Source organism: Callithrix jacchus, chromosome 18 (assembly GCF_049354715.1).
Source record: "Callithrix jacchus isolate 240 chromosome 18, calJac240_pri, whole genome shotgun sequence".
In the NCBI taxonomy this organism is placed as follows: domain Eukaryota; kingdom Metazoa; phylum Chordata; class Mammalia; order Primates; family Cebidae; genus Callithrix; species Callithrix jacchus.
Genome location: NC_133519.1, coordinates 33,674,068 through 33,696,364, shown reverse-complemented (window position 1 = coordinate 33,696,364; position 22,297 = coordinate 33,674,068). Strand labels below are relative to the sequence as shown.

Genomic DNA, 22,297 nt, shown 5'->3' with positions numbered 1-22,297 from the left:
TTTGCTTAATCTTAAGTAAAGCATTTAGCACTCTATGTTTTAATGATCTGATTCCCCGACCACACTTGTCATTGTCATCATTGTATTCCTGGGGCCTTGCATGGTTCTTGGCACAAACCACAATGCTAACCAGTATTTTCTGAACGAATGGATAAATAATCAGAGAGGGAATGAGAGCAAAAACTGACCCTGACTATTTTCAGCATACTGAACGTTAATATTTTTATTTCTTTTGTAAGAGAGTACAAAGGGTTGGGAGCAGAGATATCACAGGAGGAGGAAAGACAGCGCCATCTCTGCAGAAGAACCCCTGAGCCAGCACAGAAGGAAGGTGGATCCCCAGGGCAGCCTTTCCTACCAAGAACATCAGGCCCAATTCAGGAGAGTTTGCCAGTAGTTCCCCAGGGTTCCAGGGTGTCTGCCAGCCTTCCTAGGAACCCTGGGCATGCCTCTAGGTGCCAGTGACGCAAACTCCTTTTTCTACTTCCCAGTTCAACCTGGCCACTCTCATCCTCACAAGTTCCCAATCTGAGTCCCATTCTCTGACCTTTCTCTGCTTTCTTGTTTTTATCTTAGTTGAGATTGATCCTCACAGGTTCCTCTGGCCCCTGCACTCATTTTCATTAGCAGGTATACTAACGTTTGTCTTCTGATTCAGGAAATCCTTCCAACCCTGTTTTCAGCTCTGTCCCCAAACCCTTCCACCCTCCCATTTCACTTTCCAGTCTCCCCACTCCTGGAGCAAAGAGCTCTGCACTTGGACTTCTAAGCATGCCTGGCTCATATGGAGCAGGGGAGTGGGAATATGCCCCTCAGGGCAGAAAGCCTGCTTTTGGTGAGGACCCTGTATATCATTCAAACAGGCATAGCAGTAGAGAATCTTCACTGCACCGCTCCTCCAGCTCTGCCTCTGCCCTGCACTATGCTGAATCTGCAGCTCATTCTGCAGTAAAAGCGGTAGCCTGGCTGCAGCGGGTGCTCCAGAAGCCTGGCTGTAAGCATGCATACTGTATATGTGGTATGCAAGGAAGCCATCATCAGTCATATAAAGCAGTTGCTATGGAATGTGTGAAAAGTGAGAAACATGATTTAATTGTGGATTTTATTATAAGTGTGATACTAGTCAGAAAGGCCCAGGAAGCTGGCATTGCAGCTACCAGCTCAGGGAGAAGGAAAGAGAGCAGCAGAAACAGCTATAGGAGATCCAACTGATGTTAACATATGTGGACACCCTCCGGTCTCCTGGCCCCTTTCCTTTCACCCAGACTTGGTATGCGGCAAATCTAAACATTTGCAAATTCACAGTCGTAATCAGTCATCCGGCACATTATGAACTTCCACTGGCGATCCCTGTGGGAGGGAGAGTCAGAAAATGAACATCAGCGAGAAAGGACATGGCAGGAAGAGTTACTGCTGGGGAAACAGCAGCAGAGAACATTTGGAGGATCTGGGAACTGAAGGGACACTTAACTTCACTTTCCTCTTAGAAGACATCTTTATGCAGCTGCTCAAGAACCGACAAATCTGAGAGTTCAGGTCACCCTTGAAGGTGACTAACTAGGTCACTGGCTGTGTGGAGGCCTCTGTTCATCACTGGTGGTCAGCTCACCCCTGCTGCCTCCTAAAAGTACCTCAAGGACCCATGGGTTAACAGCTTGGAATAAAAGCATGTATTTAATATAATCTCCATTTCATTGTAAAAAATCTTGTTTTAGGCCAGGCATGGTGGCTCACGCCTGTAATCCCAGCACTTTGGGAGGCTGAGGTGGGCAGATTGCTTGAGGGTAGGATTTCTAGTGAGACCAGTCTGGCCAACATGGGAAATCCCAACTCCACAAAAAAATAGAAAAAATTAGCTGGGTGTGGTGGTGCATGCCTGTAGTCCCAGCTACTTTGGAGGCTGAGAGGGAAGGATTGCTGGAGCCCGGAGGTCAAGTCTGCAGTGAACTGAGATGGTGCCATTGCACTCCAGCCTGGGAAACAGAGTGAGATCCTGTCAAAAAAAAAAAAAAAAAAAGAAAGAAAGAAAGAAAGGAAAAAGCTGGGCACGGTGGCTCACATCTGTAATCCCAGCACTTTGGGAGTCCAAGGCAGGTGGACCATGAGGTCAGAAGATCAAGACCATCCTAGCTAACACGGTGAAACCCTAACTCCACTAAAAAATACAAAAAAATTAGCCAGGCATGGTGGCACGTGCCTGTAGTCCCAGCTACTCAGAAAGCTGAGGCAGGAGAATCTCTTGAGCCCAGGAGCCAGAGGTTGTAGTGAGCTGAGACCTTACCATTGTACTCCAGCTTGGGCAACAGAATGAGACTTCATCTCAAAAAGAAAAAAAAAAAAAAAGGAAACTTGTTTTAAAAAGTCCATCCATTTTCCCACTGACTCTTTCTGAGCACTTACGGAATGCTGAGTGCTTAGCACACACTGGGCTCTGTGCTATGCCTGTGTTTCCCTTCAGAAAACACTGCTACTGAGGAATGAAAGAATCTCCTAAATTAAAAAAGAAAATGGTTGCCATTCTGGCAACACAAGAATGGTTATGAATTGCCTATGTGTTTAAGTGGTTGGGAATGGGAAGAGTGTACATAGCATTACTGAATTTTGAAAAGTGTGGTGTGGATACATTTCAAGGAATGTTCTTTGCTCGGGGCAAACTTACGTTCTTTATTCATCCATTTGAGAGAAATGAATTGAGTGCCTACATTGCATGACACTCCTGTGCTCTAACATCATTGAACTGTGATCCTGATAATTATAGCCTCCAATATATCTGGCATTGCACCAGAGGCGGCACGTGTTTTCTCATTGCTTCCTCACAACAATTCATTGTTTAGGTGAAGAAGCAGGCTCAGAGAAATAATTAACTTGCTTTATGGTAGAATTAGGAATAGCTGACGATTTCACATTCCAAGTTTATTGGACTCAAATCTTAGTCTTTCTCGTAAACTACACTGTCTTCCTAACTAGGTGATCTTAAGCCCAGCAGAACATATGACTGCCATGCTCTTTGCAAAGTCCTGATAAAGGGAAAAAATGAAGACTTTTTGCATATTTAATTAGCAAATCATTTCAAAGCTCAGTGGGGTCCTTTACAAACTTAGAGTTATCTATCTCCCTTTTCAATCTGCAAGGCCGCTTTCAACAATTTATCCTAAACACTGTGACTAACAAGGCCTCCATCCAGCTTCTACACTGGAAAATGGGGTTGACTGCTCTCAGTGCTAGGAAGTAGGGGCTCACTCTACTCAAACAGCCTAAGGCAGGCTTTCTCATTCTGAGTCTGTTGCTCCAGGTCGTTTGTTTAGAACAACTGGGTATAGAGTCTCTCAACACAAATCTGGGTGATACCAGGGCCTGGGTGATATTTTGATTTCTGCAATTGTTAAAAGAGGTCATAGCTCTTTTTAGAAGGAAATTAGAAAATTGGTGGCATGTGGGTTTACCAAATGACTGTAGCCAGGTCTTATTTATCTGTGTACCGACAGACACAGATAACAAGATCTTATGATCAGGCATTCAAACTACTCTTTTAAAAGGCTATTCATTGATGCTGAGCAAACTTAGACTTGGTCCTGTGGAGACCAAATGATTCCACCAGGTTCAGTGGCTGATTTTACTCCAGGATGGCGGGGGCAAATTTGCTCCCCAAGAGAATACTTGGCAATGTCTGCAAATACTTTTGGTTGTCACAACTCGGGGTGGGGTGCTAGTGGCATCTAGTGGGTAGGCTAAACAACTGGAATGCAAAGGACAGACCCTGAAACAACGAAATATCTGGCCCCAGATGTCAATAGTGCACAGATGGAAAAACTGCATTCTCCAATCCCTTTTCCTTCTCTTCTCTCTTCCTTCCGAAAACCCAAAGTGTGGATCATATAGAGGCACGGGGTTGAAGGGGGTCCATTCTGACAATAGGCACTCCTCTAACCATATTTGCTTTATTCTCCTGATGTTTCACAAGGAAAAGTGCTCTTTGAAATTGAGTGAGGGGAAAAGCTTCGACCATCAAGGGATACCAAGTTTAGGACTCTCTGCTCTTGATCGGGCTGGAACCTACCCTCGTCTCCAAGTTGAGCAACTCCATGAGGTGAGCTCATGAGAACAGCTCACTTCCCACTGCCTCCCATTGTCCAGCCAAACCTGCAGTTAATTCTTGACCAGTTAGGAAACTAAAATAAGGAAAACCTCAGGTCAAAGTTCTTGCAGAAATATATGTGCATGTACAAAATCTGCACTTGTATTCCATGTATGTACATGGAATACAGATTTATATTCCCTAGCCTATGGGGAAGGGGCTATCCTTCTCACCTTTCCACTGCAGAGAAAGTGGTGGTTGCTCCTCGGATATAGTAATCATAATTGTAGGAAACCATGTCCATTTCCTCACCATAGTGACCTGGATATTCTGTTGTCAGCCTATGCAGGGAGAACAAAAGGTTAGAGAAAAATAAAACACATTATCATTGCTGGGAGCAAACAGAAGACATACTATGAAGAAGAGATGAAGTTTGAGCATCTTGGCAAATCCAGACTGAAGTTGGATGGCCTCCACTAAACCACTCCAGGCTGTGAAGAAACAGATAGCTCTCCTTCTACTTCTTATCTTCCTTTTCTTGGCCATTAAACTGTACACTGAAAAAGATGTAGGTACTTCCCCAGGCTTTGGAATGATCAGAATAACTTCGGAGTTCTTGCTATTGACTAATATCACTATCATTCCTATTCAAATCAACTAAGACAATGTTTTCAAGTTTTAGATTATGACTCATTAGTTGATAACAAAATCAATTTAATTGGCTATGACTAGCCTTAAAATAATAAAATAGAAAAGAAAATATCAAAGTATGCATCACATGCAATAAGGATAAGTTTATGTATGTAAACATTTTGTTTCAAATATATATGTATGTGTATTTATAAGATGTATATATTGTGATAGTTTAATATATGTTACTTATTGTGAGTTGTAATTGACAAAGTGTTAAAAAATTATTTAATTAAAATGTAAGCTCCCTGACGGTAGAGTTTTTGCCTTGTCCACCACTGTTCATCTAGCACCTAAAACATGTACATAATAAATATTAGCTGAATAAATATATGGGCTGGGGAGAGTCAATCTCAGTTTCCAGACATGTAGAAGAATAAAGTCTACCTTATAGGTTTTTGGAACTAATAAAAATGAGTGACGAGTGTGCTATACTAGTACATGGTAGGTGTTGAACCACTAAGCACTATTTTGTTTCTTCTTCCTCTTCCTTCTTTCCTTTCCTTCTCTCCCAGTATTGAGTAAATCCTGGGCCTCCATATGAGTAGGTCCATTGTAGTCCACTCTGGAATAAGTCTAGAATCCCCCAGTTCTCATAAGGGCTTTGCCACTGGGACCTTCAGGACCAAAACAGTCCTTTTACATGAAATAGTTACTCCAAAGTTTTTATCCACACCCCAGGGCAGCTTGGAAAACAACTAGTTTTTGAATGTTAATAATTTAATCTGATTTGGGTTTACCAGATCACTGTTTATTAATGCTAGGAAGATCTTCCCCTCTGAAGACTGATGGTGATCTTTCTCTGAGATTGCCATGAAATCATGAAAAGATTGATTTATAAACTGTAAGGGCTGCTAGAAAGATCTCGGTGCACTGATGGAGCAAGATGAATGATTAGCACATTCTCTTGGTTCATAATCATTCCTTTTACCCATTATTCCCTAATCCTTGTTCTCTGATTTGACTTTTCCTAAGACATAATTATGTTCTATCAGGATGCCAAGCCCAACCCAAAGTGGGGTACATGTGTTTTCGCTTCATGTGTTCATGAAGGGAAATAAGACCCTGCTAATCCAGAAACCTATTTTGTGCTTCTAAAGAGATCCAGAAGCAGGACTTTATCTTTCTAATAAAAAAAAGTCGGGTAAACATCTTTTTTTTTTTTTGAGATCAAGTCTCACTCTGTCACCCAGGCTGCTGCGCAATGGTGCAATCTCAGCTCACTGCAACTTCCGCCTCCTAGGTTGAAGCAATTCTCCTGCCTCTGTGTAGCTGGGATTACAGGTGTGTGCCGCCATGCCCAGCTAATTTTCATATTTTTTTCTATTTATAGTAAACTCATTTTTGACAAAGGTGCCAAGAACATACATTGGGAAAAGACGATCTCTTCAATAAATCGTCCTGGGAAAACTAGATATCCATATGCAAATGAATGAAACCAAACCCCTATCTCTCATCATATACAAAAAGCAAATAAAAATGGATTAAAGACTTAAGACTTCAAACTATGAAATGAACTTAAAGAAAACATTGGGGACACTCTACAGGGCATTGGATTGGGCAAAGATTTCTTAATACCCCACAAGCACAGGTAACCAAAGCCAAAATGGACAAAGGGGATCACATCAAGTGAAAAATTATCTGCACAGCAAAGGAAACAATCAGCAAAGTGAAGAGACAACCTACACAATCAGAGGTTGTCTCAAAAAACTAAAAATAGAGCTACCATACAATCCAGCAATCTCACTGCCAGGCATAAACCCAAAGGAAAGGAAATCAATTTTTGTATTTTTAGTAGAGATGGAGTTTGACCATGTTGGCCAGGCTGGTCTGGAACTCCTGACCTCAAGTGATCTGGTCTCCTCGGACTCCCAAAGTGCTGTGATTGATTACATGTGTGAGCCACCGCGTCCAGCATGGTAAATGTCTTATAAGTAGAACTAATAGGGCCTTTGTTGGATCCCACTGATTTATGATCCACGAGAATTCTAACAAGGACTGTACTAAAGTTTACCCAAAGAAAAGGAGGTTTGTTGAGAATGTGAACAATGCAAATTAGAATTATAAGAGGTTTGTGTGTGTGTGTGTGTGCGTGTGTGTGTTTTCCTTACTTCAGGGAACAAAAAATACTTTCTAAAACTTTGAAGCAGTCTTGGATAAATGTGTAAAAGTTAATTACCTTTTTTTTTTTTTGCTAAGGCAGAATCTACATACAGCAACATTGCATTAGGCTAAATCCAACGGCCAGAAGTATTATGAGGCTAAATTTTTAGTTTTTAATTTTTTACTGACTACTCTGATCTGTCTTCAGAATACTTGGATAAATACCATGGAATAAAGTGAAAAAGAAAAGCTTACCTTTAAAAAAATTTCAGAATTTTTAAACTTCAAAGAAGGCAAATAATACTTTCTTTAACTAAAATTCTCTATTGCTTCATTTCTGGTAATGACCAGACATAAGACCCCTGACTAACTACACAGTTTGTCTGAGAAGCCTCTTTGTGGGGGACTGCTGTCCAGTGAATTTCCAGAATCTGCTAAAGCAGGTGAGGTGCATGATCATCGGCACATTTTCACCATGGTCCCAGACAGGTTTTGTTTTGTTGGACTTTCAGTTGTTGTTATTTTGTCTTGTTTTTGTTATAATACCATGGGATGGAATTTAGACTGTCTTAGAGAAACCTGGGTTAAGGAGGGCAGGAAAGGAGGCTGGATATCGATGGAAATCTCTCCTACTTTATGAAATAAAAAATCCCAAAGGAGAAATGACCCAAGTCACTGGTACAAAGTGAACCTCCCAAACACCATCCATAGGAAGAACTGTCATGTCAATGTGACCCAGGATTCTGTAGTCCATATTTTCAAACCAGATATATGTGGGTACATTCAATTCCTGATGACATCACGTGTGTGTGCGGACACACACACACACACAGTGTCCTAATAAATGAAAGCCTCAGTAATAGTTTCTTAGAGAGAAAAAATAATTTAAACTTTCAGAACTATACACTGAGACAGGGGATAGGGACTTGTCAGGAAATTAAAAGAGGCTACAAGGAAGCAGAATGATCAGGTGTGACATTCTGTCACATTCTGTCACATAAGCTGTGACATTGAGCTTTGTGAATGTGGGTGGTGGAAGAGTTCAGTGTGGTTTCAGCTTCCTTATGAATTACTAGGTCACTTTCAGCAGCTTTTGGGCAAAATACACTTCATACTGAGCATGGCTGTACATTTCTAGACCAATTAAAACAACCAAACAAACCTTCAGCTTGGCAAGATGAAGAAGAGCACAGGTCAGGAAGATGCCTTTACTGAAATGAGTCTATTTTTCAAACATTTCTATGGGTAGCCTTATTTTCTCTTTTCCCCTAAAGTAGAGCTTGAATAGATTGATTCAATTTTAGATTATTCAATTTTTAATAAAAGCTACTGGTGGGTATGTGGTGTGTGTGTGTATTTCTCCTGTTGCTTTGGGATGAATAACTCTTGTGGTACAATTTCTCACTTTGCAACACTTTTTCTGCTGTCAAGGTGACAGACAGAGAATTGTTCCAAAGCTAAGTAAAAACTTGATAACATGAAGCCACTTGTACAACTCTTGTGTCAGCTGAGGCTGATGGGAAAAAATTAAATAATATCTTAGTTATAAGCTGAAGGAATCAGTCCAAACTGAAGAAAATTTTAATATTGAAATGGATTTTCCTCATCTAAGATTCTTGAAGCACTAAAATTTTCAACAGATCCAACTAGACTCAATGAAAGTTTGCTGGTCAATACAATATCATAGACTGAGCCACTGCTGACAGATGTCTTGGCTCCTTTGCCACGAGAATAGACATGTCGCATAGCTGAGCCCAGGTATATGCTTGCACATCCATTTTAGAAAGGGAAATAGAGATACAATCTAGTTATATACAGTGGCCAATTTTATTCATTGTCAGAGGTTTGGTTGAGGACTGATTAGGTTTTTAATAGTCAAAGATTTTCAATCTATTCCCTGACATAGAGGTGCAGCATAAGGTCTTGTGAAACACCACCTCTACGAGACCTTATTCAGAACTAGACATTTTTCTTCTATGAAAGCCCAACTTCATAGCACTGAGGTGTGTTTGTCACAGCCATTTTACTAGGGGGAATTAGGACAACTGGATTACTTGATGTTACCAGGAAGCTCCTTTTTCAGGACTTTCCCTCCTATTGATGTGCACATGAACACAGATGCAGCTACATCTCATGGCTCTGATTAGCAACTATCAGATCCCAACCTGGTCCCACTTTGTGGGGACACCAGAAAATCACATGCCACAGACTCCCTACCATAAAAATTGGAAGAAAATGCCAGCATTTACAGATGAACAGCTCAAAATGGATACCTGAGGAAGCCATACTTCAGCTTTTTAAAAAATAAGAATAAAATTAAGATGGTCTTCCAAATGATCTTTTATAGCTTGGCTCATGCTCAAACAATATAGCTCAGCTCATGCTCAAACAACATTTTAGAGAAGCTTCTACTGTTCATTCAATATTGAATTTTGTTTTTCTCCTATTTCTCCATCACTCAATGAGCACCTTACTTTAAATGTCCTATTCTAATGTCTGGTGACATGTCAGCTGATATGGTTTGGCTATGTCCTCACCCAAATCTTACTGTGAATTCCCACATGTTGGGAGAGGTACCCACTGGGAGGTAATTTAATCATGGGGCAGGTCTTTCCTGTGTTGTTCTCATGATAGTGAATAAGTCTTATAAAAGCTGATGGTTTTAAAAATGGGAGTTTCCATAAACAAGCTCTCTTTTTGCCTGCTGCCATCCACACAAGATGTGACTTGCTCTGCCTTACCTTCTGCCATGATTGTGAGGCTTCCCCAGCCACTGGAACTGTGAGTTATCCATTAAACCGCTTTCTTTTGTAAATTGCCCAGTCTCAGGTATGTCTTTATCAGCAACATGAAAATGTACTAATACATCAGCACTATATATTTAGCATTTGATTAAAATTATAGAATGCTGTATAACACCATGATGGCCAATATAGTGAGCTCTTTGAGGGATCATTGGTGCATGGCATCAAATATACTTTTATGATCTGGTTCACAGGTGGGTTTGGAAAAGAAACTCGATATGTGTGGATTTGATGTGTTAAGGTTGACTTACATTCTATATTCAGCTAAAAAGATGTCCCTTTCTGACAGGCAACTCATTGAGAAGTTTGTTAAATAAAGCCAGTCTGTTCATGATCAATCCTCTTGGATAATGCTTTTCCAGCAAGATATAAGGAATTAACATATTTCAGATTAGTTTAGTTTGTTTTTATTAGAAGCTACGTCAGACCCTCTTTGAATTAGTTTTGCAAAGACAAAAAAAAATAATCCCCAAATGGAGTTATGTATAAAGGAAAACACCCACAAAACAATCCCCTGGCTTCTTTTCACAAGAGCTGGGGGTTGGCCAAATGGGACCTCCGTAGTCACCCCAGTGCCCTTCTCTGCATGGAAAACCTGAACCCTGGGGTTCTGGGGTGTGAGAAATAAAAACAAATGTCCATGTGTATCCTCTTGTGGCATTTTGGGACTTTATATTTCAAACACTTCAGACATGTATCACAACACAAGGGAACAACAGTTCTAGGGATATCTGTGGCTTAAATTAGTAAAGGAAAGTCCCTGAACACTTTCCAAATTGCTCTCTTGGAACTGAGTTTCTAACTCACTGTCCAAGCCCAGGGCTAGTTAGCAAGCACATTTGCTTTGACTTGTGTTGGTTTTCATTAGCCACATTACGTGGTGGTTCACCCTGGGTCTGCACCTTCAGGTGGAATAGTAGGGGCTATTCCACCTTCAACAGCTCCCCTCCAATTAGACTAGCTTTATTCTCTGTTTTCTACAAGATGCCTACTGTGCTATTATGTAAAGCTTCACCTGTAGAAGTCTTATTCCTCATCTAGAGACAGCTCAGTACTATGCAAGGAGCATGGGATTTAGAGGCAGATAGACTTGTTTGAGTCAAGTTTGAAGCTATGAAGGAAGTCACAACTTCTGTGGCGCAGTTCTTTCATCTGTATGATAGTATCACAATTTTTGTGTATGAGGATTAAATGCACTAACACATGAACACACAGTAAGTGTCAATAAATATTATTATCATCATTACCATTATTAGGATTTCAACCAAAGCCAATGAATTTTTATTATTTCATATCCATTCACATTCATTGACTAAGTGAATTAATTAATAGAAGTAAGAATGATCACCTCTAGAATCTATTATAGTAGAGGGAAGCAGACTAGATAGAATAAAGCATCAGATTTGGTTTGTAACTGAGAGGTTTACTTTGTTCTAAGTAGCTAGCCTTGGGTTAAACAATACTTAGCCAGATACATCTATGATATTTCCGCTTTTGGAGTTTGAACATAGGGAGGGAGGTATAGGTATTTCCTACCTATATGCAGGTAGCAAATACAGTCGATATGGTTTGGGTCCGTGTCCCACCCAAATCTCACCTTGAATTGTGATTTCCATAATCCCCACCTGTCATCGGAGGGAAGCAGTGGGAAATAATTTAATTACAGGGGTAGTTACCCTCATGCTGTTCTCACGATCATGAGTGAGTTCTCACAAGATCTGATGGTTTTATAAGGAACTTCCCCCCCCTTTTGCTTAGCACTTTTTCCTGCCATCATGTGAAGGACATGTTTGCTTACCCTTCTGCCATGATTATAAGTTTCCTGAGGCCTCCCCAACCCTGTGGAACTGTAAGTCAATGAAACCTCTTTCCTTTATAAATTATCCAGTCTTGGGTATGTCTGTATTAGCAGTGTGAGAATGGACTAATACAACAGTCATCAGTAGCATCTGCAGGGGATTAATTCCAGGACCCTCATGGATAGCAAAATCTGCAGAAACTCAAGTCCCTGATATAAAATGGTGTAGCATTTGCATATAACCTATGAATATCCGCCAGTTTACTTTAAATCACCTCTAAATTACTTATAATACCTAAAATAATGTAAATTCTATGTGAATAGTTATTATACTGTGTGGTTTTTTATTTGTATCATATTTATTGTTGTATTTTTATTTTTATTTTTCTGAATATTTTTGATTCAAAGTTGGCTGAATCCTTGGATAGGGAACCTCCAAATGTGGAGTGCCAACTGTGCATGTCTACATTTTAAATATGTAGTAATTATGAAAACCACTCCAGCCGATGAAAGGGATGATTTATTTTGCTCAAGTTCAGAGAGGCTGCTGGCTGCCAGAATGAATGCTATGTATATCATGCAATGCAAGGCAATGGTTTTAGTAGGGCACAAAGCAACTAAACCCAATACAAGTTCCTTTAAATAGTGATATCTAGTCCAATTTTCTCAAAACATAATTATATCCATCTTTATAATAATAGCTTCCAGCTTGCATAGAGGACCTGCATAGAATTTACTCTTCTTCCCAGGCCTCTGGGAGCTGAATTGCAGGAGGCTGTTTGGGCACAGGTGGCATATGACAGGCACAGTAATGCGGGGGCCTGTGAAATTGTTCCTGTCCCTGAAACAGCAACGGGAGTGGGCATGCAAGCACTCCCTATCTTGTATTAACATCTGAACAATAAGGCTAGGAATTAAATTAGACTGAGTGCTTTGGGGTGGAAGAGATAAGAATGTTCTAATCAACTGATTTTGTTGTTAATGAGAGCTATACAGGAATTAAGAAAAAGCACTCTCTGGCTTATGACTTGTACACACAGAGAGGGGAAATAGGCAGTGAAGAATGCAAAGTCTGAGAGACAGATTATCAGGGTTGAAGAAAAATGGTCATCTGAATGGATGCATGATTTTGTGGTCAAACGATATTATCCAATGCACCTAGTGAAAGGCCATGAGTCTGGAGAAGAACGATTTAGAAAAGAAAATAATTCACAACCATCATTTCTTGGGACACAGAGTCTCCGCCTGGACACTAACAGTCTGGTGTGCAGCCTGCAGCTGCTGAGCTGTTTGGAGAAGGGAGGTTATAACAAACAATGTCTAAAGGGTTGTGGCAACTTCTGTGACATGTGTTTGTGGTTTGTAGACCACTGGACTAAGAATTAGAATTCTCATATCTAAATAAATATCTGTAAAATTCACATATTCATCATCCGGTAGAGACCATTTCATAATGGCATGTCCACATCTATCAGGAATTTGCTTTCTTGCCAGAGTCCAGCGAGGCTGCAGTATCCAGCAGAAACTGCACAAGCTGAAATGAGAGCAGCACCTTGGTTCCCACCAAACAAATAAATCCCACACTCATTAGGGAGTTAGTTGGATGATTTGTTTTTTCCAGTCCAAAGTGATGATATTTTTGAATCCTTAAATGCTCACAAACATAGGCACTAGATGCTCACTTAGCTAGTTCATACAGTGTCAGGCTCCGTGCTGCAGAATGGCTTTCTAAGAGGGAAGGGAAAAAATGTCGTTCCCACCCACATGGGTCCAGTTCCCTGAGAAGTAATTCAAGCTAATTAAAGTCATGTAAGGGAAGGTTTCAGATAAGAGGGTTATCAGCATTTCACTGTGGGAAGGTGCAGGGAAAACAGTTCTCACTTCACTCTGCAGAACTGTTAAGAGGATCAAATAAAATAACGTACATGAAAGAAGGTCTTTGTCAACTACAAAACATCATCACATCAATGTCGGGTTTCACCATTGCTACTGTTCCTAGGGGCTTGCAACATTCAGTTACTCTTATTAAGAATCTATTTTGTGCTAGGCAATGTGCTGACAATGTTGAAAAAATAAGACCTAATTTATGCCCTGGAGGCATTTAGAAAGACATATAATACAACATCATGACTCAGGCAATTTAAAGATGCCACTAAAATGTCTAGACACACCAGCGGGATGGTGAGTCATACACCGGGTACCATGGTGCATACTTGAATCTCGTTCTGCTGCTTCTCCAATGCTTTCTTTGAAAAAAAAAAAAAATACCGTTTTATTTGGCGACCGTGATAGCTCTCAGCTCCAACACCATGCCATCAGAAATAGCCAGGTGGAACCATGCCTTAGTGGGACTTGTTTCAAAGTTGACTTATCATGTCTTTCTGAGTAATTCTCTCTGCTTTCCCCCACTTTGGCTCTACAGACCAACAGAAACATGTCTGGATGGTAGGATGGGGTAAGGAAGGGTGAAGTGTGTGCAGGTAGGGGTGGGGTTGGGGTGGGAAAGTCATTGCAGATTAGGCTTTGGGTAAACTTTGCCAGCAGAGACATGAATATCTTCAGCAACTTAAAATTGCTCATCTTTATCTGTCAGTCTTTCACACTGAGACTTTGTTCCTACATATATGTCTATATGATCATTACATTTTTAGCACATTAGCTGGTGAACTGCATCTAAGGGAGCTTAAGAAGCTCTTTCTAAAGTATGTGAGAGGAATTAATACTTAACATTTTTGAAGCAGAAGTATCCTGGAACCAGTCTCCAGGTGACCACTGGAAATCTGGGGCATCATTAAAACAACAGATTTTTTTGTTGGAAAGCAAAGACTTGTCTTTTTCAGATCTCAGCATTCAAATAAACAGGATAAACTTCAAGAAGCCATGCTCAGTGAGTAACACAGATCACAGAGGTCCATGGAATACGGGAATTCTGGGAAGATTTTGATGTTTACCTCTTTCTCTCACAGTTATCTTCATCCACCCCTACCTCTGCTGTTTGACAACTTTTCTAAAACCAGTGAGCCTTGGTTCCTTACCTACCTGATCACCCAAAGCCTTGAGGCCCAAGTTCACTCCCTGTTGTTTTGTTTGGGCAGGAGCCAGCCAGCCATGATGGCATGGCCACAGACACAGCAGGCTTTCCCACTCATCTCTGCAGAGACCTCAGGTCTTGCTGTGATGAGGAATGTTGCTGCCTCAGCTTACTCCTCTCTGCCTGGAGAAGAATGAGTTAGTACCCGAATAACAGACTGTCCAACTGGTCAAGTATCTTGTTCCTCTGCATAACCATCCCTCTCTCAAGTTCTACTTCCTTCAATGACCTGACACCTGCCAGGTTGTTCCTGGGCAGACTTTGCCTTTGAATGTCCTGTTAGTTGGTGAGGAAGCTGGTCTCTCCTGCATCTGGGAGGGTGAAGGGGACTCTGCTTCAAGACAGGTCAGCTCTGTGTGATCATAGACAGTGGCAAGGCCAGAAATATATTATCTTATCTGATGCTCATAACAAAAAGTAGGCTGAAGTCATTCCTTCATCCAAACAAATTCTGTGTGCCTGGCATTATTTATAGGGCTCGGCATATGTCAGTACAAAGATCTCTGCTTGTGTAGAGCTTATATTCTAGGCAGAAGTGGAGGAACGGAGGAGATTACAAAAAGTTTTATGTAAGAAAATTATATTTTCTGGGACACTTCACTTTATTATATACACCCTCCAGCGGTATTAATGTGGACATTTGTTCAAGAGTTGTTAAGAAGACACTATGTTCCAAGCACTAAGCTGGTCATTGAAAATACGAAGAGCAATAGATGGCCCCATATCCTCCAGACACTGGCAGTCCAGGTGGAGAGGAGCAACTGTATGCAGGTGGTAAAATGGAAAAAGTGCTGTGGCAGAAGCATCTACAACAGGCAGAGACAGGGCCACCCACACCCAGGCCTCTAGCTGCCCCTAGGCTGCCCATCTTCCCCTTCCTCCCCAGTGTAGCACAATCAGGGCTGCCCCCGCACCTGCTCACTCCTTCTCCTGGTCCTGAACCCCCTCCTCTTGACCACCCAGCATACCCTAGCCCTGATGTGTTCCTTTGGAGTCTGACTCAGGGAAAGTTATGCTAATGTAGTAGATGGATTCGCTGACTGAGTACTAGCTTTTGCCTGCTCTTTCAGGTACACTATGTACATTTTAACTGGCTTTTAGTGCCTTGCAACAAAGGGAGGCTGGTTTCCTTCTGAGAAGTGCCATTCTGTTAATAGACCAGGAAGGAGAGATTGTGGAGGCCAAAATCCTCCCAGTCAAGCTCCTACCTACTCTTCCCTTTCACTGGGACACACTAGTCTTTGGAAGTTCCTTCATCCTCTCAAAACAGTTCCAGAATCTGGATCATCTTTTGGAAAACTGCCTTTGGAGTTAAGGCATTTTTAGCGTTCAAAACAAGCTCAAGGATCTTGTAGTCCTGGGAATTTCAACTTATGATCCTGGGGTTCTTGGCAGTGTGTCCATGAATGGCCTTCAGGAAGCTTGAGGACTCTCTGCTAACTTTTTAATAAACATGCTTCAGTACATTTCCCCCCTGAAGACAAGGTCTATAGTTTTCATCAGAGTGTTAACAATCTTGGAGACTGAAAAAAGGTGGTCATCATTTTAAGTGATGTACTTGAGCCTACAGAGGAGTTACAGAGGGAGGGGAGAAGAGGAAAAGGGAAGGAAAGGAGGCAAGTGAGGAGAGGCCAGTGCAGAGACTAGAACTAAATTTTTTTTTTGCCCACACTAGTGTTCCTTCCACCTCTCCCACTGCAAGAGATTTTTAGGTCTTTGGTTCAGTACCTATCCTAGTTGCATCATAAATCTCTGCCAGGCCTGCTCACCTGCTGAGGTGGAGTAAAAACTGATTTATGGAAGCAGTTTTGAAGAACTGGAGGAGGTTTCTGCTTCATCATACAGTGACAGGTGACTTAGAGCTCTGAATTTACTATTGGTCCTTACTTTAAAAAGAAAAACGTTAAGCTTTTGGGGCTTTGTATCCTTAGAGATACTGTGTGCCACTGGGTATTTATGAAGTAAGCTGTCTGATTACAGAGAATAAGCATGACCTGTGAAGCTGTCCTTGAAAGCATTAAACTATAGAGAGATCAATCACTTGAGTGAGCCAAGCTTCACATGTTGACAATTCTGGATCCCTTTGCCCAAGGCAGAAATGCCTGTCTTGTTTTTAGACCAAAAAACCTGGGCCAGTTGTGTTACCAACACCCAGTGTAAGTCATCAGGGCAAATGACAATATACACATTCTCCTAGTCAATTGGAAGGCTAGGTCAGGAGATATTCGGCATCAGCCCAGGGAGAGGGAAAGGAGCAAAATATCAGAGGCTGGAATTCCAAATATATCCAGAAAACAGCAGCATCTTTTTTTTTTTCCTGTCTATAACTGTGTACTAGACTCTGACCCATGACAGGATTGGTTTCTCCCAAATAAGCCCTGCAGGCTTGAATATGATGAGAAGTTAGAGAAAAGGAGAACAGCACTGTGATGGGAGTCAGTAGGCCTAAGCTTAAGACTTGGCACTCCAACAGAGCAGGTGGGTGACTTTGGGCCAGTCACTGTCGGCTCTATGATTCTGTTTCCTTTTCTGCCAAAAGATGGATGTGGGGGGTTGGAAAGATCCATCTTGGCACAAACATCCTCCTAAGTCATTCATTCATTCTCGTCCACATGCCAGCACTGCCTTCCAGGTTTGCGTGTGACTCTCAAGCTTATCTGAAGCTGGAAACATGGGCCAGAGCACTTCCTAGGTGCCTCTCCCACCCCAGCAGTCATGAGGGTTTGGTCGGCTGCCAGACTCACCAGCAGGAATATGGGCATCTCTTGCTGTAGCGACAACAGTAAAACTGCCACTCCCGATCCAGCACTGACTCGAAGTAGCGGCTCTGGAATCCTGCTACCAGCCCATTGTTGGAGCACGTCTGGTACCTGAAGAGAACACAACAACCCCAGGAACCTAAGACAGTGACACATACACAGACCCCTTCCCAAGGTCCCACTGTCACAGTTACACACTCTTGCTCTGACCTAGGTTCCTAACAATTTATTCCACTTTTATGCAAATAACAGTCTTTGTATATTTGTAGAAATAATACAGCCTCTCTATTAAAATTTAAGTGACTCAGAATCTTCTAACTGAAGGAAATTGAGGGAACACTGCCCCTTTATACCTCTTTGAATATATATTTAGATGGAAGCATGCATAAATGGGTAGATCTAAAATTTTACAAATTCAAGATTGTATTATTCCTGTCATTGAAAATAAAAGATATTATAATTAATTTTGCTGGAATTTAAACTATAAGAAGACAAAGAGAAACACAATGTATTGATGAATTTCAAATAAACATTTCTTCTGCTTAAGAGCAGAGCCCTGGGAATTGAACACAAGGATGATCATTCGTTCTGTCCCTATGCAGCATGCAAAGCCCAGATGGGTACAGTGATTTGCCCAGGACAGCCCAGGGGGAAAGCTGGGATCACACTCTGGGTTCTTGCTACTTATCCAGGAATCTTTTGACCACCCACAAGACAATAAGGTCTACACAGCCAGGGCATGTTTTGCTCAGAATTCTGTTCCCAGTGGCCACCAGGAATCCTGGCTGTGGAGGCAGTCCTTACAGAGTTGCAACAGGCCGGTTGAATGCCTGGAACTCCCTCTAAAGATCCCTTTCCTGTCCTAGCTGCTTAGTCCTAACACTTCAAATATAGTAACCCCTCTGCTCCAATCCACAGAACAGAAAGAAGTTTTGCTCTTTCAGGCTACCTGTGCTGCTGGTCTTCACAGTGAGAACCTTTCTAATTAACCATTGTCTTAGTTAGAAAGGTACCATGATCCCTGAGGAATCACCACTCTGTCTTCCACCGTGGTTGAACTAATTTACATTCCCACTCACTGTAAAAGCATTGCTATTTCTCACAGCCTAGCCAGCATCGATTGGTTCTTGACTTTTTAATAACTGCCATTCTGACCAACTCATTGTGATTTTGATTTGCATTTCTCTAATGATCCGTGGTGTTGAGCTTTTTTTCATATGTTCGTTAGCAGCATGAATGTCCTTTTGAGAAGTGTCTGGTCATACATTTGGCTCACTTTTCGATGGGATTTTTTTTTTTTTAATTTGCTTAAGTTCCTTGTAGATTCTGGATGTTATACCTTTGTCAGATGGGTAGTTTGCAATAATTTCCTCCCATCCTTCAGGTTGTCTGTTCACTCTGATGATAGTTTCTTTTGCTGTGCAGATGCTCTTCAGTTTACTTAGATCCCATTTGTCAATTTTAGCTTTTGTTGCAATTGCTTTTGGCGTTTTACTCATGAAGTCTTTGCCCATGCTTGTGTCCTGAATGGTATTATCTAGGTTTTCTTCTAGGGTTTTATGGTTTTGGGTTTTACATTTAAGTCTTTAATCCATCTTGAGTTAATTTTTGTATAAGGTATAAGGAAGGGGTCCAGTTTCAATTTTCTGCATATGGCTGATCTAGCCTCCCTTGTTCTACCATTGCTCACATCTCACTAGGAGTATACTAACTACTTTGTAAATGCCTGGCATATTTCAGCAAGTTATATGAGTAGAAGGGACTAGGCTCATGGTATGGTGGAAAGGTAGTTTTGTGGGCTGATCTACCAGGATGGTCTATTTTATCCTCCTTCCTAGTAATGTGGGTGAGAGGTAATTTCAATATGAAGCACTAATAATCATAAGCAAAGCTCATAGGTGTCCAAAGAGAGAAGGTTGCTGCAAGCTAGTGCTCTCTATGACCTATTCTCCTACCATCACGAAAATGCTGCTTTCCTCTAAAATTAAGCCCTTTCAGAACTGAGCCAGGCTGTGGTTTCCATGGAGCTGTTGTTTCATTGTTTTGGCTTGTCTTGTGTACTCAGACCCCTACAAGGGACAGAGCTCTCATTGTGGTAAGTTCCCCTAAGTAAAAATAACTGTAGGAAGATAAGCTGAACGGTTTCAAGGAGTACCAGTTCTGAAGGCAATCCAAGTTTGACGAATTCCCTACTGGCTGTTGGCCAGGCTGCTGGCCCAAGTGCCTGCATGGGAAATGTGTGTCACTTTCTCACACACCACCTTAGATAACTCTGCCCTGTGAAGATTATTTGGACCCTAAAGGCTCAGAGCCTAAGAACATATGGTGAAAGTTAGATAACCAAACATAACCCTCCTCCTCTAGCTTTGGTTTGATTGCCTTCCCATTTTGGTAGAGTGAGCCTGCTTGGGAGTTTGGTATGTGAAAGCTTTCCTTGCAGAGCTGGATCTTTGTAGGGGTACCTTTTTACACTGTGGGGAGCAGATGACAGAGTGGCTAAGAGCATTGGCTGTACTGCTAGATGACGTCACTGTTCTTAGCTGTATCATCTGGGTGGGCTTAATGCCCTCTAATAGCCTCAGTTTCCTTGTCTGTAAAATGGGCATAATAATAGCACATATGTATTAAAGTTATTGTGAAGACCAAATAAGACAATGTATGTAAAATTCCTGGGAAAGTCTTTTAATGCTTAATAAGTTGATTATTATGGCATTATACTTACGTTCAGTCTACACAGTAATTATGAGTCTACTTGTAAAAGCTGACCCTTGGATCCCGGTCTCCAATCAGTGAAACACTGATGGCTCATAGGCCCTCCCTGAGCTGCTGTGTCCCTAAAACAAAGCTCAATGAGGTTGGATGTCTTAGCCAGTACTTTAGGATGCCTTGCCACCCCCAGGAAGTGGTATTCCATGCAGTGTCTGACATAACAAGGGACCAAATGAGTGACCTGGCTATCTCCCATTATCAGAGGCAGAACTGATTTTTTAAGAGCTCATCACTCAACTCCATGAAGGGTCTTGAAACCCCCTCCAAGTAGTTTCCATGGATCTTGGGTGAGTGATCCCTTTTCTTGCTTTCATCTTCTTCCTGCAGCTCCATGACGAGGGGGCAAAATAAATATAGCTTTGAGCATTCCTCTCTCTTTCACTTTTTAACAAAGCTCCTTATTTAACAAGACTCACCTAAATTCAATGAAACTTGGGTTGCCTTCAGAACTGGTACTCCATGAATTGCGCATTGACTCAATGCTCTGTTCTGCTTGGAGGAAAACCACTTGGATGGAGTCTCAGGGCCCCTCATGGATTTGAGTGAAAAGTTCCTAAAAGTCACCAAGACGATGGTGAATTTCCTGGTGCATTGTATGACATGACACCAGCCCTCAGGAAATAAGAACATTTCCTTAGAGCAGGAGGGCACTGGTACCTTGCTTCCAAGACTCTCTTCTTCCTATCTGAGAAGACATACTTTTTTTCTCACCATGTCTTTGAAGGCTGAGGCTCAAATTTACTTTCAGAAACTGGAGCATTGGTAGCCCCGGTCCATCTGACACTGGAAACTTTCTAGAAGGAAAGCCACAAGGTAATTACTTGCCTCTGAAAACACATTTGTGAACCTATTCTGAGAAAGTGGCCTTTCTGAAAATGATTTATCTCAGGGCCATCACCCTGAAAGCTAAAATGGAAGACCTTCTCCTGTATCTGAAATAGTAAAACAAAAACAGTGGGGTGCAGGGGAAAGAGACCTTGTTGAGGAATCGGCAAACATGAGTTCTAGACCTAGCCCTTGCCTTTACATGCTTTGTGGAGCCTCTCCTGAGGTACTGTGTGGAGTCAGTGATAGTGCCTACAAAACTCCTAGCCAAGATAGTAAATGGAAGAGCTAGGACCCAAACTCGGAGGTTCATTTGAGGTCAAAGCTCATGTTCATGAGCTCTCAAGGAGTACAAAAAAATCCCTTTGAGATCATCCCACAGCTCTGATTGGTATGCTGGACACGACTTCTTTTTGTTTTCTGCATTCTCTACCAGGTCCAAAGCTATCGGAAAGGCAGAATTACAGAGCATCTGCGAGGTGTGTGAGTGTCTGGTTTTGTTGGTGAACCTCTCTCTAGAGTTTGAGAAGTTGGACTTGCTAAGAGTTTGGACTTTATATGGGGTGGGGATGAGTCAAATGAGGAACAGGGTAATAGGAAGCAGCACCATCTTGGTCAAGAGCTCTCAAAATTCCATTAAATAGACAATACATGGGCTGGTTGTGCTGGTCTTTTTCTTCCCAGCTTCGCAGAATTACAGGTATTTCAAGGGCTGTTAGCCAATTTCCAACCCCACTGCAGAGATGAACTGAGAGAAGTTTTGCCCATGATCCAGACCAGTGGCTCACTCCATGTGGCATAGACTCCTCAACACCCTCAAACTTCTCCCTTCCCCAAAGGTGGATAAGGCCTTAAATTGTACCAAAAGAGTTTTATTTTTTTCTTTTAGAGTAAAGCTTTGATTTTTGTTAATTCTGTTTTCCCCAGAATAACTCTTTGAGTTGCTATCAGGCATTTATAACAGGGTTCACAGAATTTCAGAATGTTCAGTAAGTCTTTTGACAAATATTCACTAGAACTTACACTATACCTGATGCTGCACTTGGTCTGGAATCTTTTCAGAAGACTGGTACCGATAAGTAGACACTATGATCATACAGATACTGGAAATAAGTAGACTGGTACCAAAGACAGAGGAGCAGAGGAATAGGAGAGTGGGTGAGGGCGGTGGAGCAGTGAAGCAGCAAGGGGCAGAGACAAACTCAGTTGGAGGCAAGTTTGCCCAGTAAAAGAAGCCTTTAAAGTTCTGGATCTCTCTGCTAATTCCAAACAGAACTGTTGCATGACCCATCTCTCCCTTTCTGCTGATATTTATACCTACTTCTGTAAAATCAGGATGACAGTTCTTAACCTGACAGTATTATGTAAAAAGTAAAGGGATGT

General features: G+C 41.6%; 1 protein-coding gene and 1 long non-coding RNA gene across 2 annotated transcripts in view; one reads left to right on the top strand and one right to left on the bottom strand.

Annotated features, from left to right (window-relative positions):
- Positions 1–202: 202 nt before the first annotated feature.
- Positions 203–22,297, bottom strand: part of DPT (dermatopontin) — a 29,703-nt gene continuing 7,608 nt past the window's right edge. The window contains exons 2-4 of the mRNA XM_002760388.6: positions 17,306–17,431; positions 4,309–4,416; positions 203–1,350 (exon numbers count right to left, since the gene is read on the bottom strand). Coding sequence (XP_002760434.1) covers positions 1,284–1,350; positions 4,309–4,416; positions 17,306–17,431 — 301 coding nt within the window. The 3' untranslated portion in view covers positions 203–1,283. The remainder of the gene's footprint in view (positions 1,351–4,308; positions 4,417–17,305; positions 17,432–22,297) is intronic.
- On the top strand, positions 1,922–5,094 carry LOC144580267 (uncharacterized). Its single transcript, XR_013529557.1, has 2 exons — positions 1,922–4,087; positions 4,416–5,094. It is a non-coding gene; the product is annotated as an uncharacterized LOC144580267 (long non-coding RNA).